Source organism: Cuculus canorus, chromosome Z (assembly GCF_017976375.1).
Source record: "Cuculus canorus isolate bCucCan1 chromosome Z, bCucCan1.pri, whole genome shotgun sequence".
NCBI classification, from domain to species: domain Eukaryota; kingdom Metazoa; phylum Chordata; class Aves; order Cuculiformes; family Cuculidae; genus Cuculus; species Cuculus canorus.
In genome coordinates, this window is record NC_071441.1 from 61,091,002 (window position 1) to 61,115,123 (window position 24,122).

General features: G+C 39.0%; 1 protein-coding gene across 4 annotated transcripts in view; it reads left to right on the top strand.

Annotated features, from left to right (window-relative positions):
- Positions 1–24,122, top strand: part of COMMD10 (COMM domain containing 10) — a 112,134-nt gene that overhangs the window by 4,829 nt on the left and 83,183 nt on the right. For all 4 annotated transcript variants that reach the window (XM_009562921.2, XM_054055421.1, XM_054055422.1 and 1 more), the window contains exon 5: positions 16,634–16,744. In XM_009562921.2, the coding sequence (XP_009561216.1) occupies positions 16,634–16,744 (111 nt within the window). The remainder of the gene's footprint in view (positions 1–16,633; positions 16,745–24,122) is intronic.

Sequence of the window (24,122 nt, forward strand, 5' to 3'; positions counted from 1 at the left end):
GACAAGCCAAAGTACTGAAACCAAAAAGGGTAGTTATTGGGTAGTAGGTAAATGTGATTGTGGCAGTGGAGTTCTGGCTATCTTAAAGAAATGCTACATGTTAACTGAGCTACTTTAACAGTTGGAACCTGACTGTATGTGCTCTGTTAGCAGTGTAAAGGAATGCAACCTGCATACCATTTGGAGATTTTTGGGAATATACTTTATGATGTGGCTCGGATAAAATGTGCTCATGAACACTTGTAGTGGTTTAGCTCATGGCTTTAGCACATCAGTGTGTTGATTCTCTGTGCATAAAGTGTATCTGAGCTCCTGCCATTTTTAATTTTGTAAGCTACTTTATTTTGTGAGACATTCACTATGATTTTGAGATAGTTTTCTATGATGGCGTAATAATCTTGCGTCATATATGCCTGTTACCAGTTAAAACTTTGGTACATGCTGTGGAAGTTTCATTGTTTCTTTAGGCATAAATGTCTGCATCTGTGAGAAGGTATAATAACACCCTTCTCTTGATTCATGATAAGCCTTTAGGTGCATTAGAAGATGATGCATACAGAGTACATCAGTGTCAGACAGGGTCAAGTGATTCAAAAGGACTGTGGAACACTGACTCAGTTATTCCTGCTTTACTTTTATCATTGCTATATAACTTGTTGGGATAAGATTCAGTTTGTTACTTTATGACTTGATTAGGAAAATATACATAGAAAATAATTTTTGTTTATGAGGTACGCATGATACACTGACAGAACTAGAACAACACAACTGATATGGTGTACTGGCAAGGACCACGAGTATATCACCACAGAGCAAGTGGGGGTGATTACACCTGGGGACAGTAAGGATGAAACTGGCACTGTGGCGTTAGGTATTCCAAGGATCAGTCAATTGAGAATGAACTCTATTCCCTCTATGAGGGCTGAAGGTTCGCCAGTCCAGTTGAAGTGCATTTACACCAATGCACACAGCATGGACAATGAGAAGGAGGAGTTGGAAGCTGTTGTAGGAGTTGGAAGCAAGGAGACTACGGCGTTGTTGCCATCACGGAAACGTGGTGGGATGACTCATATAACTAGAGTGCAGCTATGGGGGGTATAAAATCTTCAGGTGGGACAGGAAGGGTAGGAGAAGAGGCGGGGTAGCCCTCTATGTTAGAGAGTGCTGTGATAGCCTTGAGCTCAGTTACAGTGAGGAAGGGACTGAGTGCCTGTGGGTTAAAATCAGAGGAGCCTGCAAGAAGGCAGACATTGTGATAGGAGTCTGTTACAGACCACCCAGCCAAGAAAAAGCAGCTGATGAGCTCTTCTATAAACAGCTGGGAATGGTCTCTAGATCGCTCCATCTTGTCTTTGTGGGAGACTTCAGTCTTCTAGATATCTGCTGGAAGTACAATACAGCAGAAAGGAAGCAGTCTAGGAGGTTCCTGGAGTGCGTGGAAGACAACTTCCTCACACAACTGGTGAGTGAGCCGACAAGGGAGGGTGCCCTCCCAGACCTGCTCTTTGTGAACAGAGAAGGCCTTGGGGGGCATGTGACGGTTGGAGGACGCGTGGGACAAAGCGATCATGAGATGATAGGGTTTTCAGTTCTGGGTGAGGTGAAGAGGGGGATTAGCAGAACAGTCACATTAAACTTCCAGAGGGAAGACTGTTCAGAAGGCTGGTAGCAAAGTCCCATGTGAGAGAGTCCTTAAGGGCAAGGGAGCCCATGAGTGCTGGGTGCTCTTCAAAAATGAAATCCTAGCAGCTCAGGAGCAAGACATCCCCATGTTCTGGAAAAGGAGCTGGCGGGGGCAAAAACCAACTTGGTTGAGTAGGGAGATCTGGAGAGGCATCAAAAAGAAGAGGAATGTCTATGAGCTTTGGAAGAAGTGACAGGCATCTTGGGTGGACTACAGGGAGGAAGTGAGATCGTGCAGGGAAAATATCAGGAGGGCTAAGGCCCAACTAGAAATCAAATTGTCTAAGTCTGTGAAAGACAATAAAAAAATCTTTCTACAAGTACATTAACAATAAAAGGAGGACTAGGGATGACCTTCTCTATTCGGTCCCTGTTGGATACAGAAGGAACAACAGTGACAGGGAATGAGGAAAAGGCTGAGGTACTTAATGCCTTCTTTGCCTCAGTCTTTAATAGTAAGGGAAGTTGTTCCCCCTGCGTACAAACCCAGGAGTTAGAGGAGCAGAATGAGGCTCTCATGATCCAAGAGGAGGCGGTTAGAGACTTGCTTGCCCAGCTAGACACCCACAAGTCTACGGGGCCGGATGGGATCCACCCAAGAGTATTGGAGGAGCTGGCAGATGTCCTTTCCAAACCCCTTTCCATCATCTTCCACCAGTCCTGGCTGACTGGGAAGTTCCACTGGACTGGAGGCTGGCTGATGTTGTGCCCATATACAAGAAGGGTTGCAGGGAGGATCCGGGGAACTACAGGCCTGTCAGTCTGACCTCAGTCCCGGAGAAAGTCATGGAACAGGTGATCTGGAGTGCTATCATGAAGCACATGCAAGGGAACCGGGTGATCGGGCCCAGTCAACACTTGTTCAGGAAAGGCGGGTCCTGCCAAACTAACCTGATCACCTTCTATGACAAAGTGACTCGGCTACTGGATGAGGGAAGGGCTGTGGACGTAGTCTTCTTGGGCTTCAGTAAAGCCTTTGACACAGTTTCTCACAGCATTCTGCTTCAGAAGCTGTCAGCCTCTGGCCTGGAGAGGCGCACACCCTCCTGGGTTGAAAACTGGTTGGATGGCCGGGCCCAGAGAATAGTGCTAAATGGAGTTAACTCCAGCTGGAGGCCAGTTACAAGTGGGGTTCCTCAGGGCTCAGTACTGGGTCCAGCTCTGTTTAATGTCTTTATTAATGGCCTGGATGAAGGCATTGAGTGCACCCTCAGCAAGTTTGCAGATGACACTAAGCTGGGAGGAAGTGTCGATCTGCTGGAGGGTAGGGAGGCTTCGCAAAGGGATCTGAACAGGCTGGACTGCTGGGCTGATCTCAGTGGTATGAGGCTTAACAAGGCCAAATGCTGAGTCCTGCACTTGGGGCGTAACAACCCTGTGCAGTGCTACAGAGTAGGAGAAGTCTGGCTAGAAAGCTGCTTGGAGGAGAAGGACCTGGGGGTGTTGGTTGACAGCCGACTGAACATGAGCCAGCAGTGTGCCCAGGTGGCCAAGAAGGCCAATGGCATCTTGGCTTGTATCAGAAACGGTGTGACCAGCAGGTCCAGGGAGGTGATTCTCCCTCTGTACTCGGCACTCGTGAGACCGCACCTTGAGTACTGTGTTCAGTTCTGGGGCCCTCACCACAAGAAGGATGTTGAGGCTCTGGAGCATGTCCAGAGAAGAGCAACAAAGCTGGTGAGGGGGCTGGAGAACAAGTCGTATGAGAGGTGGCTGAGGGAACTGGGGTTGTTTAGCCTGGAGGAGGCTTAGGGGAGACCTTCTTGCTCTCTACAACTACCTGAAAGGAGGTTGTGGAGATGAGGGAGCTGGCCTCTTCTCCCAAGTGACAGGGGACAGGACAAGAGGGAATGGCCTCAAGCTCCGCCAGGGGAGGTTCAGGCTGGACATAAGGAAAAATATTTTCACGGAAAGGGTCATTGGGCACTGGCAGAGACTGCCCAGGGAGGTGGTTTAGTCACCTTCCCTGGAGGTGTTTAAGGGATAGGTGGATGACGTGCTGAGGGACATGGTTTAGGAAGTGTTAGGAATGGTTGGACTCTATGATCCAGTGGGTCCTTTCCAACCTAGTGATTCTATGATTCTATATAAGCAGGTTTACACCTAAATACACCTAGGATTTTATTTAGGTGTAATATACTCATTCATTGAAAACAGGATTAGTAGACTAAAGATGTTCAGAATTGCATCACAGAGGGCGTTTTCCGAAGTGTTTAAACTTGATCATTTGTAAAACTGGGTAATTTCAAATACAAAACTTGCAGAATTCTCATATGCAAAGTTACAGTTACTCATTGATTTAACCTGGTAAAGGACTGAAAATGTAAGTAAAAAATAGATTTGAATGAGACATTTTGGACTTCTTTTTGAAATAATATTTACTAATACTAAGCACACAAGTCCCAAAGTTTAAACATCAGTGATACAGTGAATATATAGGCAAGCATGACTGTCTATTGGAGGAGGTGAGTAATTTAAAAACCTAGTGAAATCATGGGAAGTTATAAGGCTAAATTTTCAGAGTACGGCATATGCATGCAAGATGGAGCACAATTCTCATGATACACTGCAAAGTAGCTGTCTTGAGAATTTTGTTCATACAGACTATGCACTAATACATATTTTACTGCTGGGTTTTCAGTGTATGAGGAACTTATAAAAACACCTTTGATCCTCTTTTATTTGGAGCTTGCGCCATACAAACCTGTGATCCTTCTGTGATCTAGTTTGGGAATGGCATTGACCTGTTTAAAAAAAAAATCTTATTAAAATGCAAGTGGTAAAATAATTCTGAGTCTCTCCTGGCATCAAGTACTTAAAAGCTGTGCATTTTGGAAGTACTGAAATGCTGCCATTAAGTCTGTTTTCTATAGCATACACAAGAATCAGGCACTAATCTTTCATTTCTGTTTTAAGACAATATAAAATTGTGACACAAACATTAGAACCTTTGGACAAATTGAAGGAAGAACTGAGGATGGATTAATTTATGGCCAAAACTAGACAGTGAAGTTTTCTGTGGCATTTTCCCAAGTGACTGAGGACAGGACAAGGGGGAATGGCTTGAAGCTCCGCCAGAGGAGGTTCAGGCTGGATATCAGAAAAAAATTCTTCACAGAAAGAGTCATCAGGCACTGGCAGAGGCTGCCCAGGGAAGTGGTTGAGTCACCTTCCCTGGAGGAGTTCAAGGAACGGGTTGATGGAGTGCTTAGGGACATGGTCTAAGGGAGTGATAGGAATGGTTGGACTTGATGATCCAGTGGGTCCTTTCCAACCTGGTGATTCTATGATTCTACAATTTTGAACACTACTTCTCCTTGATAGAGAAAAAAATGTTCTTTGTTGAGCATAGGTCTTTGAATTTTTTTTTGGTGCACGCTGCTTAGGTGATAGGATGTTATTGTCTTGATAAATCAATAAAAACTGTAGAGTTAAACTAAAGCTGTATTGTTTAATAGTATTTATTTTCTCATTACATCTTTTTGGTTTTCTTCATTAAACTGTAGGCAGTCTTCAGCTGCACAGGGTTGTTAATTATGTATATTTTCCAGCTGCATCAATTGATTCTTTGAATCTTTACTTGTATGTGAGTCTCTTTATTCTATTGTTTCTGCTGTATAATACAATCCTAGTCAATTAGAACGATGGTAGTTGTATTAGTTTTTTGTTTGAAGCACTCTCAATTTGACCTGTGGAATGACAGGTCACTGCTAATAATCTGATATCAGTCTGATCATGGTTTTAAGTCTTTGCTTGGTAATGTATCAGTTTAGAAATCAGGACACATTTATCAGATTAAAATGTATTTTTTCTCTCCGCAAAGAAGAGCTAGCTTTTCAGTGCAGTTTGCTCTGTATTCTCATGGCAATTTTTCATCAATTCTGTTGCTTTTCTGCCCTCTCTCTCTGCCCCCCCCCCCCCCTTTATGTTCTAGGTACTTTTTTTTTAAAGCAGGTCAAGCTACATGCCTCATAGCTTTCTTGTTTTGGAAAACTATTCAGGCTATCTTTAAAATATATATAATGAAAAAGATGAGTCGTATGTTGCCAAGCAGAGGAAGTTTTTTATAGCCTTCAGACAGCATTACTTAATATAATGATGCGTGGGAATGCAACTAGTGAAGTTACGTACCTAAAATTCTTGACAGAGCTGTCAGTTCTGTATCTTGACTGGCTGTTTGAAGCCATATGGAAAAACTCTGAAAGTAGTTTTCTCAGAAACTGGCCTTCTTGCTAAGGGGTGTATATGTAATGTGAATATGCTAAATTCCCTGTGCTAAACATTGGGCAAATCTACAAAAATAGTCTGAAACACATGCATCCTATGGTGGTTATGACAAAAAAAGAGAATTGATGAGCTCTGTGTGTGTCATAGGGGAAAAATTCTTTCTGATATCAGAAGAAATGCAAAATAAGATAGGATACAGCTCAAACAGAAAGAATGCCAGTTTCATGTTAGCATCTGACATGTTGTTCTTACAGTGACAAACAGAGGTCACAAAGAACTTATTGTACCTACGGGTGTTGTCACAATGAATTGTGAACCAACTTGCATTATGTGGTGCCATCACAGACGGTGACAAAGAGAACACAAAAGATGACTAATGGGGTAAAGACACATTTTTGAACCTACTGAGATTATTTAGTAGCCAGCTACTGCACAACTGAGTTTAAGCAAGTGGAAGACTAAATAACTTTGTTAGTAGGTGTTTTAATTGTTTACAGTCTTTCGGTACTACTCCTTGAGGATTTTTTAATGAGTTTCTTCCTGTCCTTCTTACGCTCTTCTGTCTTCTGCCGAGAAAGTGTAAATGATAAAGGTTGGAAGAAGGTACCTTTTGAGAATGTTTAAAAACATCTGAAACATTTGTTCTGATCCTACATGCAAAACAGCGTCTTTTAAGGTTATGAGAGGGTACCATGCTTATCTTGTGTAACTTCCTGTGTATTACAACCATAACTTTTATTCAATGCATAAAAGAGCTTTTGGGACAGAGGTCTGGTTGTGATTTCAAGGCTTGAAATGACAGGTAATTTCTGGGGTATATTTTTATGGTTAATAAAATGTGTGCTTTATCTGCAATTAAAATCTAACTTCATCTTCCCACCATTGGATCTTGCTATATATATCTCTGCTACATATAAAGCCAGTCAGCTATGACTTTTCTGTGTAAGTGCTTGTATACTGGTACATATTTTTACTGCAACTCTGCGCCCATATATTTCCCAGAGAGGGACAGAGTGCAACACCACATTTACTTTTTGCATTAAGTGAATTCCTGAATACTAGGGGTTTGGAAACTTGAACGCTGTTTCCAGTGTTTGTCATACAGTCCCTTTCTGTTTGCTTTCAAGCAAGATGCTTATCAGTTAAAATACATGTAGAGACGAAAACCTGCAGTAACTTCAATTATGGGAAAGTCTTTTGAAGTTGTTCCTTCTTAGCATTAGTCTTGCTTTACCAATTTCATGTCATATTATTTCTTTTGTTTTTTTCCTTTTGAAGTACACTGGTACTTTTTGGTGTGTGTCTTTTCCTTTTTTAAATTTAAAGATGAGAGATGTGAGGAGGTTTGGGTTGAATATTTAATAAGTCTGAAAACATGACTTTTCCTGGCTCATGTGCTAAGTAAGGTTTGCTGAAGAGAAACAAGACTTTATCCTTGCAGACAAAAATGGGAGGTCAGAGGGAATTATTCCACTAGAGGAAAGCCAATCTTGGATGAAGAATCTAGTTAATCTTACTTACACACCAAGTAAGATGGCTTTAGGTACATTATTTGTGCAGATTTTCCTTTTAGAGTTGAATCTTGGTCTTTTTTTCTATTTTTAATAGACTCTTAATATTTAAATCCTTTCTAAGAGGTAACTAAAGTAGTGGCTTATTGGCTTGCTCCTCTTGCTTTTTCTGGTATTAACTAGAAGTCAGAACATCCAGTTTACAAAGTTAAAAAGATATAAGTGAGACACCATAAGTGGTTTTTTTTTTCCTGCCTTCTAAAGTTACTGACATTCATTAGGGAAAGTTGTGGTGAGAGATCTGCAAGTTGCACAGCAAGCGTAATATATGCATCTCTCTTCAGTGCCTCTCTATCCTGCTCACTTGGTTTAACCACTTAAGTGGGTCTTTGGCCAAACCTGTCTTTCGTTCTGTGTTGGGTTTGACCTTGGCTGGACACCAGGTGCCCACCGAGCCACTCTATCACTCCCTGGCCTCTGCTGGAAAAGGGAGAGGAGAATATAACAAAAGGCTTATGGGTTAAGGTAAGGACAGTGAGAGATCGTCCACAAATTACCATAACAGACAAACAGAGTCGACTTGAGGAAAATGAATTTATTTTACTGCTAATAAGTTCAGAGAATGGTAATGAGAAATAGAAACTGAACCTTAAAATACTTTCCCTCTCCGCCTCCCCTTCTTTCTGGGCTCTACTTCACTCCTGATTTCTCTACCTCCTCACCCCCCTAACTGGCACAGGAGGACCGAGAATGGAGGTTGCAATCAATTCATCACACTTTGTCTCTTCCTCTTCTTAAGACTCCTCACGCACCTCCCCTGCTCTATTATGGGTTCTTTCCCTCCTATGGGAAGCAGTCTTCAATGAACCTCTCCAACGTGAGTCTTTCCTACATGCTACTGTTTTTCACAGGCAGCCCAGCATGGGTCTGTTCCAAGGGGTGCAGTCCTTCAGGAACAGACTGCTCCAGCATGGGACCCCCACAGGGCCACCAAGTCCTGTCAGTAAACCTGCTCCAATGTGGACTCCTCTCTCCATGGAACTACAGGTCCTACTAGAAGCATGGTCTATTACGGGCTTGCCAGGGTTACAGCCTCCTTCAGGCATTGACCTGCTCTTATGTAGCTCCACGGGCTGCAGGTGGGTATCTGCTCCCCCATGGATCTCCGTGGACTGCAGGGGTACAGCCTTCCTCGTCATGGTCTTCACCACGGGCTGTAAGGGAATTTCTGAAGCACATCCTTCTTCATCAGTGACCTGCAGAGTTGTTTCTCTCCCGTGTTACCACTGCTGTCTTCTGACTGGTGCTGCTGCTGCTGCACAGGTTTTTTTCCCCTTACTAAGTATGTTATCCCAGAGGTGCTTCCACCATCACTGATGGGCTTGTCCTTAGCTAGTGGCGAGTCCACCTTGGAGTCATCTGGCATTGGCTTTCTTGGACACAGGAACCTTCTAGCAGCTTCTCACAGAAGTCTCCCCTGAACCCTCTCTGCCACCAAAAGTTTCCCACACGAAGCCTATACAATTCCAATGGTCTTACAGTGCCTTCTTTCAAGACTGAGATACAGTGATACATAGATAATTTCTCTTTGTTTTAGATTTTCAGAATTTTTTTTTTTTTTGAGCATTGTGTTTTCTTTGGTCAGTTTCTTTTACAAGATTCTGTAAATTCACTGTCCATCTGCCTGACCCAATCCAACAACATTTCCTTGGTCTTATGTTACAGCCATCCCCGTTTCTTGTTAGCGTGTGGTAGTGCTTCAGAACCTAGAAGGTTATTCTCGTTTACTGCTGAAAAACATAGTTGCTGTTTTCTTTTTAGTGTTGGGATTCTTTGTCTGTTTGCTGATGGTCCTTCAGTGTCTACAAGATTAAGGCAGAGTCAGAGTCGACATTGCATTCCAGTATTGTGACTAGATAGATAAGATCCATCCAGTGATTCTTATTCTCTGATATGACTCAGATACATTTCAGAACTATCATTAAGAATGCAAAGTATGGTCTTAAAATTTAGTAAGAGGTACTGTAGTTGACTCTGCAACCTTTGCTTAACTTGGCTGTGCATATGTGTTATAGCTATGTTTAATTACAGACTTTCACTTTTTTTAAAAAAAACAACCATTATCCTGACTGTTTTACAGATAGGTGGATGTATGTAAGGTTTTATGCATAGTTGTATACTGGTTTTGTGGCGTCTGCTCTGAAGTCATGGGTTTAATTTGAAGATTTGCCTGGTACTGTCAGCCAAAAATGCTCATCAATCAATTTGTGACTCACATCTCTGGATAAGAATTGAGTCTTACAGATTTTAAATTTACCGCTGAAGAATACTCTTTACTGAAACCACAAAATGCCTCAGTAATCCATTTATAAAGTGGAGATACTGAATGGCATTCAAGTTACATATGTTTGTGCAGTAGGGGGACACATTTTGAAATACACTATACCATGAGTTTTTTTCCACTCCTGCTCAAAATGTGGTAGAGGACTATAATCAGAAACTTTATGCAAGCAGTATGAAAATCCAGCTGTTCCACTGCAGATTTCCTCACCCATGGACCAGTCATTACAGTGAATCCTGCTGAAAAGAAGCTGCAACATCCAGAGCTTCCTTTGAAGATATTAATGCCTCCTTAATACAACTGGATTCAGTAGCAACAACAGAGAATAGAAATAAATGTGCTTATGGAGTCATTTCCCCTGCACCCAGTGCTAGAGTTTTAGGCTGTAAATTTTAAAGAGCAGATTTAATCATTTGCTCTAGTTTTATGTTGGTGAGATTACACAGATCTGTAGTTAGAATAGAGTGTTGTAGACACGCTTTTATTAACATGTAATACATGTTTAGGCCTCTCTCATCCACGCAAAACTGAGAGTTAATGTATTAAAATATATATATATATATGTGTTGCAGTTATTTCTTTAAATGAAAAGTATTAATGTATATGACCATGACTTAGTACATTTGATCTAATTTGATTGTTGAGGGATGAGGAAAAGGACCCTCAGACTTTAAAATGTCAATATTCTGACTTTCTTTTTCTTCAATGAAATAAAGAGTACTTGGTCTTCAGTGGAGTAACTACAGGAGTTCCTCTTTCAAGAATTAAACTGAGTGAAAGGATAACCATATTAATTTTCCTCTAGGTTATATGGTTAAAACAACTGCAATAAGCGTACTGTAAGTGAAAAGTCTGCACCAGAAACATTCTTATGTTATGGATTATTTATTTCCTCAAAATATTTTGTTAGTTGGAAAACATACTTAAACGTTTTACGTCAGTGTGATACATAGTATTGTAATCATATGAGAAAAAGATTTGCTGAAAGTGCCTTTCATATCCCATTATCTCTCACTTCATTGTTCATAACAGCTTCATTGAGAGTAATACTGTGGATGTCTTAGACTACATAAACAGTTTTTTGAGGTTGTTCCAGGAAGTGTTTTAAAGTTGAACTGTTCCACTCAAATTAGAGGGAAAAGTAGCTGAAATGAGTGAGTTTTTGCTCACACTGGTGCTATTTGAGGGTAATTCTTGAACCTTATTTCTTCAGCTATCATAATTCTAATTCCTCAGTGTTGGACTGAAGGCTGTATGTCCTGCTGTTACAGCTATTCTGTTAGTTACTTACTCCTAACACTGCAGTAGTATAAGTTTAGGCTTTGAAATCTTAAATTATCAATATTTACTTTAGACTTTGAATTAAATTAGCCTTTTAACTAAGTGAGCACTGCAGCATTGATGTAGCAAAGCTGAACTGCCTTCCGAAGTAGTTGCTGTGTGGAAACTGATAAAATGTTCTTAGAAATATACCACAGTGCAAATAGATGAAGAGAGTGTTACTCTGAAAAACAGTGTCATTACACTTGCAAATTATTTTGTTTATTTTAACAGAAAATGGTTTATAGAAATAAACATGTCGATTTTTTTTTTTCAGGGTAGTAAAAGTACAGTGTCCTATGCAGTAACATTTAAGTTAACACAAATACCAAATCATTTTGAACTGAATGGCCTCTCAAAAAAGGATTAAAGCAATTGAAAATCAGGTGGGTGGGCCTATATGCCAGTGGAGCATGAAACTAATTTCACTATCACTGCAACTGTCATATTTTATCTGAAATAGTTTCTAATGGAAGACTATTTTCTGTGGTAACTGTAAAGAATGAGTCAATAAGAAGTTCTTTTTGTCATTCTGTTTCTGTTACACAGTTTTTAAAATCCTCACACAAATGAAGTTAATTACACTGTTTCAGCTGATCCTCAAGTTAAGGAGACTGACTGCCTCTGCAGGAAAGCAGCTATAGATGCACTTAAACTACCCTGAAGTGGCTCTTTGAGTATTGACTTGGATGTTAGTTCTCAGCTATGCAAGCCCAAACCAGGATTCTGTGCCATAGGAAGCTGCCAGCAACCAAGAACAGGGATGTCCATATTAATATAACTCCTGCAACACTAGCAATACCACAAGCAGTAATATTATTAGAAGCATTCGGTTTTGTGCCAAGATCTGAATTTTCAGAGGGATGTTAAGATTTATTTTCAGCTCTGCTCAAGTTAGTAATATCGCTAGAGGCCAATTTGACTGAACTGATATATGTATTGTGAACTAGAGGAATAAGATATAGTATCATACCATAATTTCCTTAGTACAAGTTCTTCTCAATATTCATAACACATGACCTAGTTATTCTCAAAGTTACTCTTACTGACTTTTAAGTCTGATTGTGGGCCACAAGCTCAGATTGCTTTAAAGTTGTCATCGCTCATGTTACAAAGCTCCCCTTAGCAGCTTCAGGGTAATGAAACCCTTTTACTCTCTAAGAGTGCACATGTTCTTGGGGGATTCTGTTGCTTTAAAAAAAAAAAAATCCAAACAGACAAACTAAGCCATAAAACATTGACAGTGAGAGAAATACCCAATTGAAGATAGAGATTATTTTCAAATACTAACAAATGCAGTAGTAACATTACCATTCTTCTTTTTGCCTATTATGTTTTGAAAAAACTGAAAACAATTGTTGTAATAGTAGTAGTAGATTGCAGAAATTGCTTATGCTATCAGTTCTTTTCTCATCCACGGCTTTCATAAGCTTTTTTCCCTCATAAGCATAGAAGTACAGAACACTACTACTAATTTAGAATTGCTTCTCCCTTCTCCACCCATCGTTAGCAAGTATTCAACCCAGAAGTTGCTTTTCGCACTTTTAGGCTTTTAAATTGAATTTTGAGAATTCTTTTTCTTGCTCTTTCTAAAGGCTAATCAGCATTTCTCTCTCTCCCTGTAGAAATGCGTACAGTCATGTGTTTGTCTGAGAGGCTATTAACGGATATGCCGTGATATTCATAATCTTTCCTGTAGCTAGTTTATCTATAGAGGCTTGTTAAATCGTGTTTAACCTATAATGCTGATTGATCACATTTGCCCACATATTCTGAATCATGTATGTGTTCTGAATAGAATATAATTATTTTTCATTAACTGAGGACTGTGATTCTGTGATTTTATGTTTTAATATTACACAGAAGAGCATAAAATTTTTTTTCTGTTTGGGCAAAGCTAGATGGTCTGAAAACAACAAATTTTGCCAAGAGAATGGAGTTCAAGAATCTGAATGAAATAATTAGATCTTCATAATATGTTAAATTTGACCTGTAAAGTGATCAACTATTTCATAGCTGACTAAATGTCTCAGTCATGTTGATTTTATGTGTCCAAGCAGGGTTTCCATGCTGTAATTCTTGCAGGTTCAGCGCCTTGTTTACTTGTTGTTACTCCTACTTTCCCTGGGGTCAATGCTTACAGCACTTTCCAAGGGACAAGTAGATGCCAGATCATGGGTTACTCATGGAGGAGACACAGTGGTTTGCATGGTATTACAGCTTCCTGCTTGCATTATGGTAAGATGTAAGGGACAAGTGCGTAGGTTCTTCCATGCCTGCTTGTCCTGACTGTCATGGTGTCCTCTTCAGAAGCCTGAGTAGAACAAAATGGACATAGGAACTGAAGATAAGAGAGGTTATTGAAAGCTTCCTATATCTTTGTTGCCCTGAATCATTTGCTGTAGGGTTCATGGAATAGATCTAAAGCATTTTCATATCTGCTTACTATTTGTTTTATTTAGTATCTGTGTTTTTTCCTTTCCTTGTTTTCCAGCTTGCACTTGGTTTTTTGGTTTTCTAAACATAATCCTGGGATATTAGTGGGAATTTACAGTGCTAAATAGGATATTTTGAACAGTGTTTCTTGTTGCACTGACAAGGTAGCTTGCACATTTCTAACTTCCTGATAAGAAAATGTAAAAAGAAGCTAAAGGTCTACAGTAACTAAAACCATGGCTTTATTTTCATGCTAGTTATGGATAAATACTTCCCCCTTCCCTAGTAACTGCTTTTAAAGTAATATATCACAGATTCTGGCACCGTGTAGTTTCTTCCAATGTTTTTTTTTTCTATAACACGGTTTTATTACTGAAAAAATTGGCCCTAAAATATGTACCACTTCATGGCTACCAAATACTGTGTCTTGACATAAATGCCGTGCAGAAACATGTCACTTGTCTCAAAAAGTCAATTGATATTTCAGGATGTTGAATGTCTCCTAAGTAAACATGAACAAAGCCAGATACACATTACATTTTTTCTTTCCAGAAGATAAAGTCAGACCATTATGAAGCTGTAGGCAGCATGCTGTTTGTTAATCAGAACTTATTCTCACACAACCATATTTAAAACAGAAAGATCCATTAATCATACAGGAAAACAAAGTAATTTTAAGTTAAAGCAATAATAAAAAAAGAGTTGTGGCTGCTGTTCACCTATAGACCCGGGCCACTATGCTGCCACATATATTGTATCTGTTTTGAGCCTTCTACAGTATTCCTCGTTATTGTGGCTGACTTGGTAAAGTGTCAGTGTATTAACAGTGAAATAGGAGACATAAATTTGAATTTCTTTTCTTTTGATAGTTTGTATTTCATGCTGCATACAGTAGGCTGTTGAACAGCTTTAGGAAAGTCAGGCTTCTTAGGATATTGTTCTTGTCTGTAGTGGCATTGTTTTATAATCCTGGATAAGGTGTTAGCCTGTCTGAGGCTTGGTTTCCGTGCTACTGTGTTAAATGGTTCAAGTTCTAAATTGATGAGTGCAGGGCTTGAACCTTAGTGACCTCACAGAGCTTGCTCACTATCTCCATATTTGACCTTACTGGGCAGGTGTTTTTTCCAAATAAATGTTACTGTTCCCTGTTGTCTGCCTTGGGCTGTTCCCACCACTAACCCATAGTCAGCATTTGGCTCCCTCTCAGCTGACCATTTTGATAGGGTTCTTTAACTGAACTGAACTTCTTTCTTGATCTAAAACCTAGAGTATGGCAGGATGCTGAGAGCTTTATTCTCCTGAGAGAACCAGAGGTAATTTCTTTGCTTAATTTAATTGAAATTTGCAGAGACAAAAACGTTTTCTGGCTGTGTGATTCTGGTATAATTTTCTGGAAGATTCTAGATACTGGTCAGCACAGGTATTCAGCAGATTTATCCGTTAGTGTGACTGACTTGAGTACATCCACAGCATCCACTTTGGACTGTGCTATGATTCTGGGTGGGATGGGCAATGCCTTATTATTTTCATCAATCAAGATGTCATTGAGTTAGAGGAAATTAAACCAGGAAATTATGATTGAAAAATAATCTGCTTTTAGAATTTGTAAAACTTGTCTTAAAGCATCTTTAGTCCATAGGCTGCTGATACTAAAGTTATGTCTACCCCAAAATGAGCTACACCAGATTTGCAGCATTTTAGATCTGTCCGTTTGTGTTGTATACGTGCTTTCATTGATTTGATTAATGTGTGAACGTCCATATTTTTGCCACAGAATGAAGCTTGAATAGGAGCATTTATTGCAGAGCTGCTGGTAGACTGCAGGCTGAGCTGCTGAAGTTCTTCCTATTGTGTTTTTCCTGTAGCTGTACACAGTCAGTCAGACAGTCTTGGACTAACAGTTGTCGTTAGTAGGTCATGACACCTGATTTTCCTTTCAGTATGTGTAGCAATACAGCTTTCAGTGTTTGTGGCATAATTGGTATATCAATGCAATATACAAAGCAATGTGATGTACAAAGCAATGTGATGTACAAAGCAATGCAATATAACATACTTAAATGTAAACAGTATAGCTGCAAAAAACGTTGAGAGTTCTGTCTTTGAGCTGTGCACATGGAATATGTTTCTACCACTCGCTTTCTCTCCTAACTTTCACCTAGAGATCATTGTCACTGGAGGAAGCAGGGCAGGTGTTTGCTTCTCTGCTGTTCACAGTACAGTGCCTCTGGGATGACTTTGCACGGTTGATGATTTTAGCTGAATTGCTGGACTGGTAGGAGATTTAACTGAGATGTGGCATGCTTTTACTTTTACCAGATCAGCCACAATATTTACTAGCAAAGGGAATATGGTAGATTAAAAATAACTTTTATTCATATCAACTTGTCAGACAATAAGACTTTATAGTTCTATTTTTCCTTATTCAAGAAGGCCAGGTAAATTCTTTTATGAAAGACTTGTAGTTCTGTTCTTGCATACTTCATTTATGGGCGACGTGCAGCTTGATAATGTTTGAATATCATTTTATATTAATGATTAAAAAATTGTATTTTTGTTTAGCTTTCTAGTAAAAATTCCATCGCTCAATGCTTAAGTGGTTTTTGGCTTTTCAGTAGTAACAATTCAAAAAGCAGCACAGATTTTTGTCATTAACATCTGCATATGGTAGAACACACATGAGTAGATCTGTTGATTAAGAAATTTCCATTTTAACTGGTTTGCCATTTATTAGTAATTTATTTCTTTTTCATAAAAGAAAAATAAATGTAAAAAAAATAAAATCTACAACTTTGCTGATAAACTTCCACAAGGAGGGGAAACTACTTTATTTTGGATCCTTAGTTGTGTTTAATGGATTAGTTCCAGCAGATCTGAGGCATATGAAGTCACTTTATTTAGGGTGGTCATAGGCAGTTTGAACTGACAAGTTTGCCAAGAGAGAAGAAGATCTGTCTTGGAGTCTAGGAGAATTTGCAGAATGTGTGTTGTATGAAAATGCTTAACATTTGTAGAGCCTGACACAGTGTTCACTGACACAAACCATTCACAATATTGAAAGTTGACTTGAATGATTCTGTACTGTCTGATTGTAATCTAAATTTGTGCTTCATAGCTTGAAACAATTGGATGGCAGCTTAATCTTCAAATGGCAGACTCCATGCAAGCAAAGCTGAAGTCTCCTCGCGCTGTGCTAGAGCTGGGAGTGAACAATGAAGATTCAAAGGTAAGAAATACGTACCTGGCAGAGTTGCAGTGAGTTGTGGTGATTTAAAGTTCTGAGGCGTCAGCTGGAACTCTTAATCGTTGTTAATCTTGCCACTGTTTTCACTTTTATATTTCAGAAGATTATAGTAAGCACTTGGAATTGTGAAGTGCTGAGGTAATAGTGTATGTATTACGTAGATTGAGTGCTGAAAGCTGTGTTACCAGCATTTTGGGCAGTAATGTAATAGAGAAATATCATGGAATATACTTATTTAAGGTCCCTAAAGTATCTCTGTAGATAATGCATTTTTATCACATAGCATGTGATTGTTAATTCTGACACGTTTAATGCTTAGTAGCTTGCAGCCTTCTATCATGTGTGTAATTATATATTACTCATCACTTGTAACCTTTCTATGTTAATGATGTATTTTTATGAATGATGACATAGTATACAAGGCCACAGACAGACAATATTTGAGGGTTTTAAGGTAAAGTCTTAAGTGCAAGGAATTTTGTGCCTCATGGTGCTTAGTGCTAAAAACTACTAATGAACACATTTTTTTATTCATAAGACCAATATTTTTTGTTAGCTAGCATGTTTGATTTAAAACACATGAGTTGTTTTTAACCTTTTGCTAACAGAAACTGGAGTCTTTACTGCTGTGGCGTCTGTCAGAATATTTATCTTTGAAAAAATCAGTATGAAAGATTTGAGGGGAAAAATCAAAACTCAGTTCCGCTTTAGCATTGCATTTAAATCACAGTAATTTTACTAACGTGAGTGGAATTCCTGATTTATGGTAGAATAAAAGAGAATACACAGCTTATATTTGTGCTTCTCACCAGGACTTTGAGCAGTTGTACTTTTTTCCAGCGGTTCCCTGCAATCTGTATTTTTGAAATGCAAATACAGGAACCAGACTATTTTATGCCCAAGCTGCACTGGGCAGCACTGCATACAGATTCAATTCCGGAAAAAGAGTTTTGAAAAAAATGAGGAAAAATAATCACTTTCATATGATACACACAGTTTTCTTTACAAACAGAATTCAGCAAGTGGATTTTTTTCTTTGTTTTCTCTAGATTTCTTTTTATGGGTATAATTCGATACCAAGATCAGAATTATTTTGCAGTCGTTTTATGCCTAGAATAGACATGTAAATGGCATTTAGACAGAAGAGTGCAACAAGAAGGGCTTCTCTGCAGCCCTGCAGAGAAGGACTTGGGGCTGCTGGTTGATGAGGAGCTTGACATGAGCCGGCAATGTGCGCTCACAGCCCAGAAGGCCAACTGTATCCTGGGCTGCATCAAAAGAAGTGTGGCCAGCAGGGCGAGGGAGGTGACTCTGCCCCTCTATTCCTCTCTTGTGAGACCTCACCTGGAGTATTGTGTCCAGTTCTGGAATCCCCAACATAAGAAGGATATGGAACTGTTGGAACGGGTCCAGAGGAGGGCTGCAAAGATGATCGGGGGGGGGGGCTGGAGCACCTTCCCTACAAGGACATGCTGAGAGGGTTGGGCTTGTTCAGCTTGGGGAAGAGAAGGCTCAGGGCAGGTCTTACAGCAACCTTCCAGTACCTGATGGAGGCTACAAGAAAGCTGGGGAGGGGCTATTCATAAAGGCTTGTGGGGATAGGACGAGTGGGAATAAACTGGAGAGGGGCAGAATTAGACTAGGAAGAATTTCTTCAGTATGTGAATGGTGAGACACTGGAAGAGGTTGCCCGGGGAAGCTGTGGCTGCCCCATCCCTGGAGGTGTTCAAGGCCAGATTCGATGGGGCCTTGGGCAGCCTCATCTACTGGGTTGTCCCTGCCCATGGCAGGGGGGTTGGAACTGGATGTTCTTTAAGGTCCCTTCCAACCCTAACTATTCTGTGATTCTAAGAAAAACATACCAATCATTTCACACTACAGACACCATAATTTAAAAATCTTTTTTTGTGTGAAAATAGCTGTAGGGGTTTTTTTCTGACTGATTACATCCTAGTATAGAATAGGTTTAAGATTGGCTTATATCTGCTTAAATACTGTCAGAAGTGTTGGAACCTAATTTTTGTGCTGTATTTTGTATCTTCATGATCTCTGTGTGCACTAAATATAAAGTTATCTGAAAATCCTAGGTACTACTATTTCTTTTCTTCTCCCCAGACTTATCTGCGTGCCTTTTGCGCAGAAGTTCGTCTTGAATTTAGTGTACACGTTCTTAATGACTGTCTTCATTTCTCACGAAACTTTTTCATTTGTTTCCTTTATTTTTTTTGATAACTTATGACCATAATAACTTGACTTTTTTTTAGGAAAGACACAATAAGCTGTCACAGAGGTGCTTTTGTGGGTGGCTCATTAGGGGGCAGCAATGCACTTTGTCACACTGGCTCTTTGAATGCTTTCTTCAGATAGTACTCAAGTCAATTCTGAAGTCAGTCGTTGTGGGAAATGTGTTAAGTGTTTACATTTCTAATCTGTATATAACAATAGACGTTTGCCTTGCTCATCTACAAAACTAAAGCCTGTTAATAGAAAAAAAAGTACTGGGCAAGATAAATGAGATTTGCCATCATTTCCACTTTTGCTAACTAAAAGCAATTATACTAATACTTTAATCTTTACTACAACTCACTCCACTTAAAGATCATTTAAACAGATTTTTGTTAGAAGATGCATTTAAAATTAGTATTTAAGTTATCTCTCCAGGAGAGGTAATCAACACCTGTGGATATATGAATGTTATTTGTGCTCCATGAAATAGAGAAGTCAGTGTGTCTACTCTATGCTATATAAATATTTATAGAGCATATTTTGTCAGATTCAGATGAAATGCAGAGTCCCATAGGTATTATACTGTCCAAATTCAGAAGTAAGGTGGTCTTTGGTTCTTTCATATGATTCAAGCTGCCAGTGACATTTGCATTGCCCAGGAAATCCTTGGATGCTGCTTGTGACTAGTAGTAATTGTGATCAGCGCGCATGACTTTTTTGTACACTGTGTTTTCCTGGGTCTTGTTACTAATATACCATTTGTTTATACTTTGAATTAGCCCTGATTTGGATCTAACAAATATTTTGCATATGTAATGAAAAGTGTTTTCACCATGGGGGTGATTAAGTATGTGAATGAGTTACCTGGAGAGGCTACAGGCTTGCCAGCCTTGGAGATACTCAGGGTCAATGGGACAAGCATGGAGTTAGCCCCACTGTGAGCAGGGAGGTAGTTCAGGTGGGCTGCCCAAACCCTGCCTTCCAGCCCAGGTCATTCTGAGATCTAGGCTTTGCAGCTCAATTGCTGATGGTGTTTTGTATGAGGAGGAGAAAAAAGGAGATTTCAATTAAAAATCCAATTAACAGCAGCTTCTTACAATGATTCAGAATTTGAAATGTTTAATCGTAATTCTAAATCTAAGGCAAGTGGAATTTCGATGAACTAGGCACAAACACAGAGGCTGTGTCTTATTGAACCTCAAGTTCCTTTTGCGTCCATTCTGACATTTTAACCAGCTAAGGCAACATTTAGAATTAATGTGTTAAGATACCGGTGGTGCATAGGAGTTTTGTTTAATAATATAGTTTGGTTTCAGATTTTTTAGGCTGCTGAATTGCAGTGCAACAGTCTGGGGATTTTTTACAGACCGTTATTATTTTTATAGCTACAGGGTGAATTAACCAGTAGAGGGAGCATGAATTAACAGTCCTGAAAATCTGTGATAATGATGATTTTGATTTGCAAACAAAGACTGATCCCAAAAAGTATTGTGTTTATTTAGTATCTATTTCCCTCAGTCATTTTCTAGTAACTATCCACACAGGCACACATTCGCACATTCTTTGTCATGTTAATAGCAGTAATTCCTTAGGCCACCCAGTCCAGACCCTTCTAAACAGCTGTAATCGTTTTCTATAACTGTAGGACCCATATAATAATAAAAAAAAAAGTTGTAGTAAAGACTGTAGAAAAGGTCTGAAGGCTTCAGAAATATCGCATCATTAGTGCCAAATATTTCTGCAGAGGAATGTGGGAAGGAGGAGTTTGTTCTTAAAGAGTTTCTGCTATGCCTCTTCATTAGGAAGATCGAGTAAGGTGCATAACTATATAAGATATTTATTATTGTGTATTTTTACACGTGTTCTGTAGTTAACATTTATGCTTGGAAATTATTAGGACAAATAAACTATTCTTGCCCAGTGTGGTCTCTCGATAGTTATCCAATTTTTTTCTGTAAATCCATTCCACAGATTTCATTAGATTCAGTTATCTAATTACAATTGTCCTATGGAAAGCTTTGCTTTTTTCTTGTTTTTTTCCTCTCTTTATTTCAACTGCGGTTTTATTCTTAACCATTAAGGACTTCTTGGGGGAGCTGTTTTTTCCAGTGTGACTGCTATGTATAGATTCCCTCCGAGAGTTCAATACTTAGTTTATTTTCTTCCTTCTTCTTGTAAGTATTTGAATTTTTGTTTGCCAATGGAAGACAAAAAATAACTGAGGAATGTGTTGGTTTGTTAAACCTGCTAATGCAATATTTTTGACAAAAGACAGATAATATTAAAATGCTGCTATACTAATTTAGTTTTATTTCCTTTAAGTTATTTTCTTTAAGCTTCCAGATGCTTTAAAAAAGGAATATAGCAGTGGAAATATTTTAAACTATTTTATTCGGCAGTCTTTTGCTCAAAATCAAAATGAGGTCTGACTGCATTTGAAACTGAGATGGTAATATATATTCATTATTCTACAGAGTAGATAAAAGTATGGAAATATTAAATCATTATTTTTCATTTGTTAAAATAACAGGAAATGGTTTGCTTTTTTCTTCCTTTTATTTTTTACAGATTTTCCATACACTTCTGGACTGTGAACAAATCTAGACCTTAGATGTTTTGCTGTTTACATCAATGAGTGTGCCATTCTGCTTTCTAATTTTTGCCATTATGAATGCTTTCCCCATCTTTAACAGCAAAGCAGAGTAGAGGAGAAACAAAGCATTTCTCCTAACGGAGCTAGATAAATCACTTGGTTCAGGGAGGTAGGAGGTGACAGAGTTGAGCATCTATACTATGATGTATCCTTTTTGTGTGCCTTCTCAATGCTCAGCTTTTGGAGTGATGCCTTTAAGAACCATTTTTAAAATTAAAAATAGGGGAGTAGTTTGTATCTGTAGACCCTTGATAAAAGAGGACAATTAAAATACATGATGCTGGAGGAACTGTGATGAGGATACTAAACAATTGTATATTGCTTTTCTGTTCTGATGAGGACATTATGCTTTTTCTTCTCAGCACAGAAATAAACTTGCATGTGAACCTTTGAACTGAGCTTAGTCTTTCATCAAACAGATTTGTGAGACTCTACTAACTGCAAAAATAAGTAGGACAAACCTTGGATGAGTGCAAAAAATGGGTAACGATGAGATTGAGAGAAGATTTTTTCATTCCTATTTAGAGGAGGTAATTAGAGGCCTGGATGGCCTCCGATAGCACAGCCCTGGTTCAAAGTCTTTGTGAACTTCTGTACGCGTGTAAGTTGGCTGCTTTCTGCAAGGTACATTAAAAAACCAGTTTTGTTCTGTGAGCTAAAACGTAGCAAATACTGCTGCTGGTAAGAAAGCAGAAACTTCCCTTCGAGGATGTTTCAGTAGTAGCTATAGTAAGAGTGACTGTATAATCTTGAGTGCATGGAACAGCTCAGAAAAATGCGCCTGAAATTTATAATTAGCTTCCAGGCTGTCACATTGCTACAGAAAGCTGTCAGAAATTTCATTGCGTAACCATGAGAGTTGAAAATTCTGGACTTGCAACACAGAGCAATTCTTGCATTGAACTGTTTTTGATCTGTCATATCTATTATCTCTGATTAAAATAATTTAATTAGAGGAAAAAATGAAGCTGCAGTCCAGAATTTTCAGGACGCTAAGAGGACTTTTGTTCTCTTACCAGTATAGAAATGGATGACAGACTAACCCGTGTCTTGCAAGTTGTGAGTAGTTTGACATTTTACTTAGAACCTGTTTACCAGATGGTGTGACTCCAGGAGTAAGTGGTGACCTCTGGCAATGCAGGACACAGCTAATTATGTGGCTCTGCTTGTGATCTTACATGATTTAATTCTCAGCTTATAAAAAGGATCTCTTTATAGGGATCTTTTTACAGTATTCTTATGTTTCACCTAGTTATATACACAGTTTTTTAATACAGTCTATAACACATGAATTTACAAACCCTGTAACTGGCTGCAGGCTCTGCACATGCTCTGTTCCCACTAAAACACTCATGACTTTATCTATGTGTCTTGTTCTCATGGAATTAAAGAAGAAAATGGTCTCAGTTGATCATGTACGGTTGGTTGCAGCCTAGGAAAATCTCAGCCTATGGTTAGTACTGAAACTCTTATATTGTGCAGAAGTAAATTGAACTGTTCTTAATGTGTAAGTTTACCATTGTCAGTCTAAGTAAGCTGCAGCAAAGTAGCTGAAATACTTAACTTCTAAGTTTAAACTTGGTGACACATTTCATTGCTGGGTAGAGTAGAACCTTAAGGCCTTGAAGGCTTTAATGAGTTTTTCTCATTCAATGCCACCTTTTTTCTTAGGAATTTTTTTCCTTTTTGCCTCAAACTCATTTTGTAGGCTTGGTTCTTCAATCTTTTCAGATGAAGAAAAAACATTCATGGGATCCATTACAAATTCTCAGGCATCTTTATACTTTCTTGTCTACTAGTCTAAAAAAGATGCAGTGTTTAAGCAAACAAACTGTTGTCCTCCTTTGTGTGTAGCAATGGAAAATCACTCTTATGTTTTGAGTACTTTTGCTATGCTTTTGCAGTAATTCCTGGCAGTACCAATGCCCCTGCTTTTACTTGGACAGTAAGCTCTGTGGTCCTTTCACAGCTATGTTAAAAATTGGCAACTCTCCCATGTCAGTTTCTTCTTGACTCTAAGGTAGCAAGATAAGGTAGTGTAAGAAATGGGTGAGATTGAGGAGAGGTGCGTGTAAACGTTGAACTTTCTCTGACGGCAAGTCTCAGTCTTACCAGTATAGCACTTCTGCATGTGTTCTCCTTTACAACGAAGCTGACTGCTCCCTTTGAGAATTGGAGGTGAGGGCAGAAGACGACAGTGTGTGATTTTCTAAGTCAGCAGCTTTCTAATGTGGATGTTTAAAAACAGATAATTTTTCTATAAATTTCTCCTGAATCTTCGAAGGTGTGAAATTCAGAGGGTCATAAGGCCTTTAGATAGAAGTATATCAAATGAATAACATTTTATGGCATTTAAATCAGTTATGAACAGTTGTATCTTGCATTATTTGACAACTAGTAGCAAGCAGAGAAGAGGTGGAATATGTTCTTTATAAAAGTAGGGGATTAACTTTCTATATATGAAAGCCTTGGTGTTGGGGA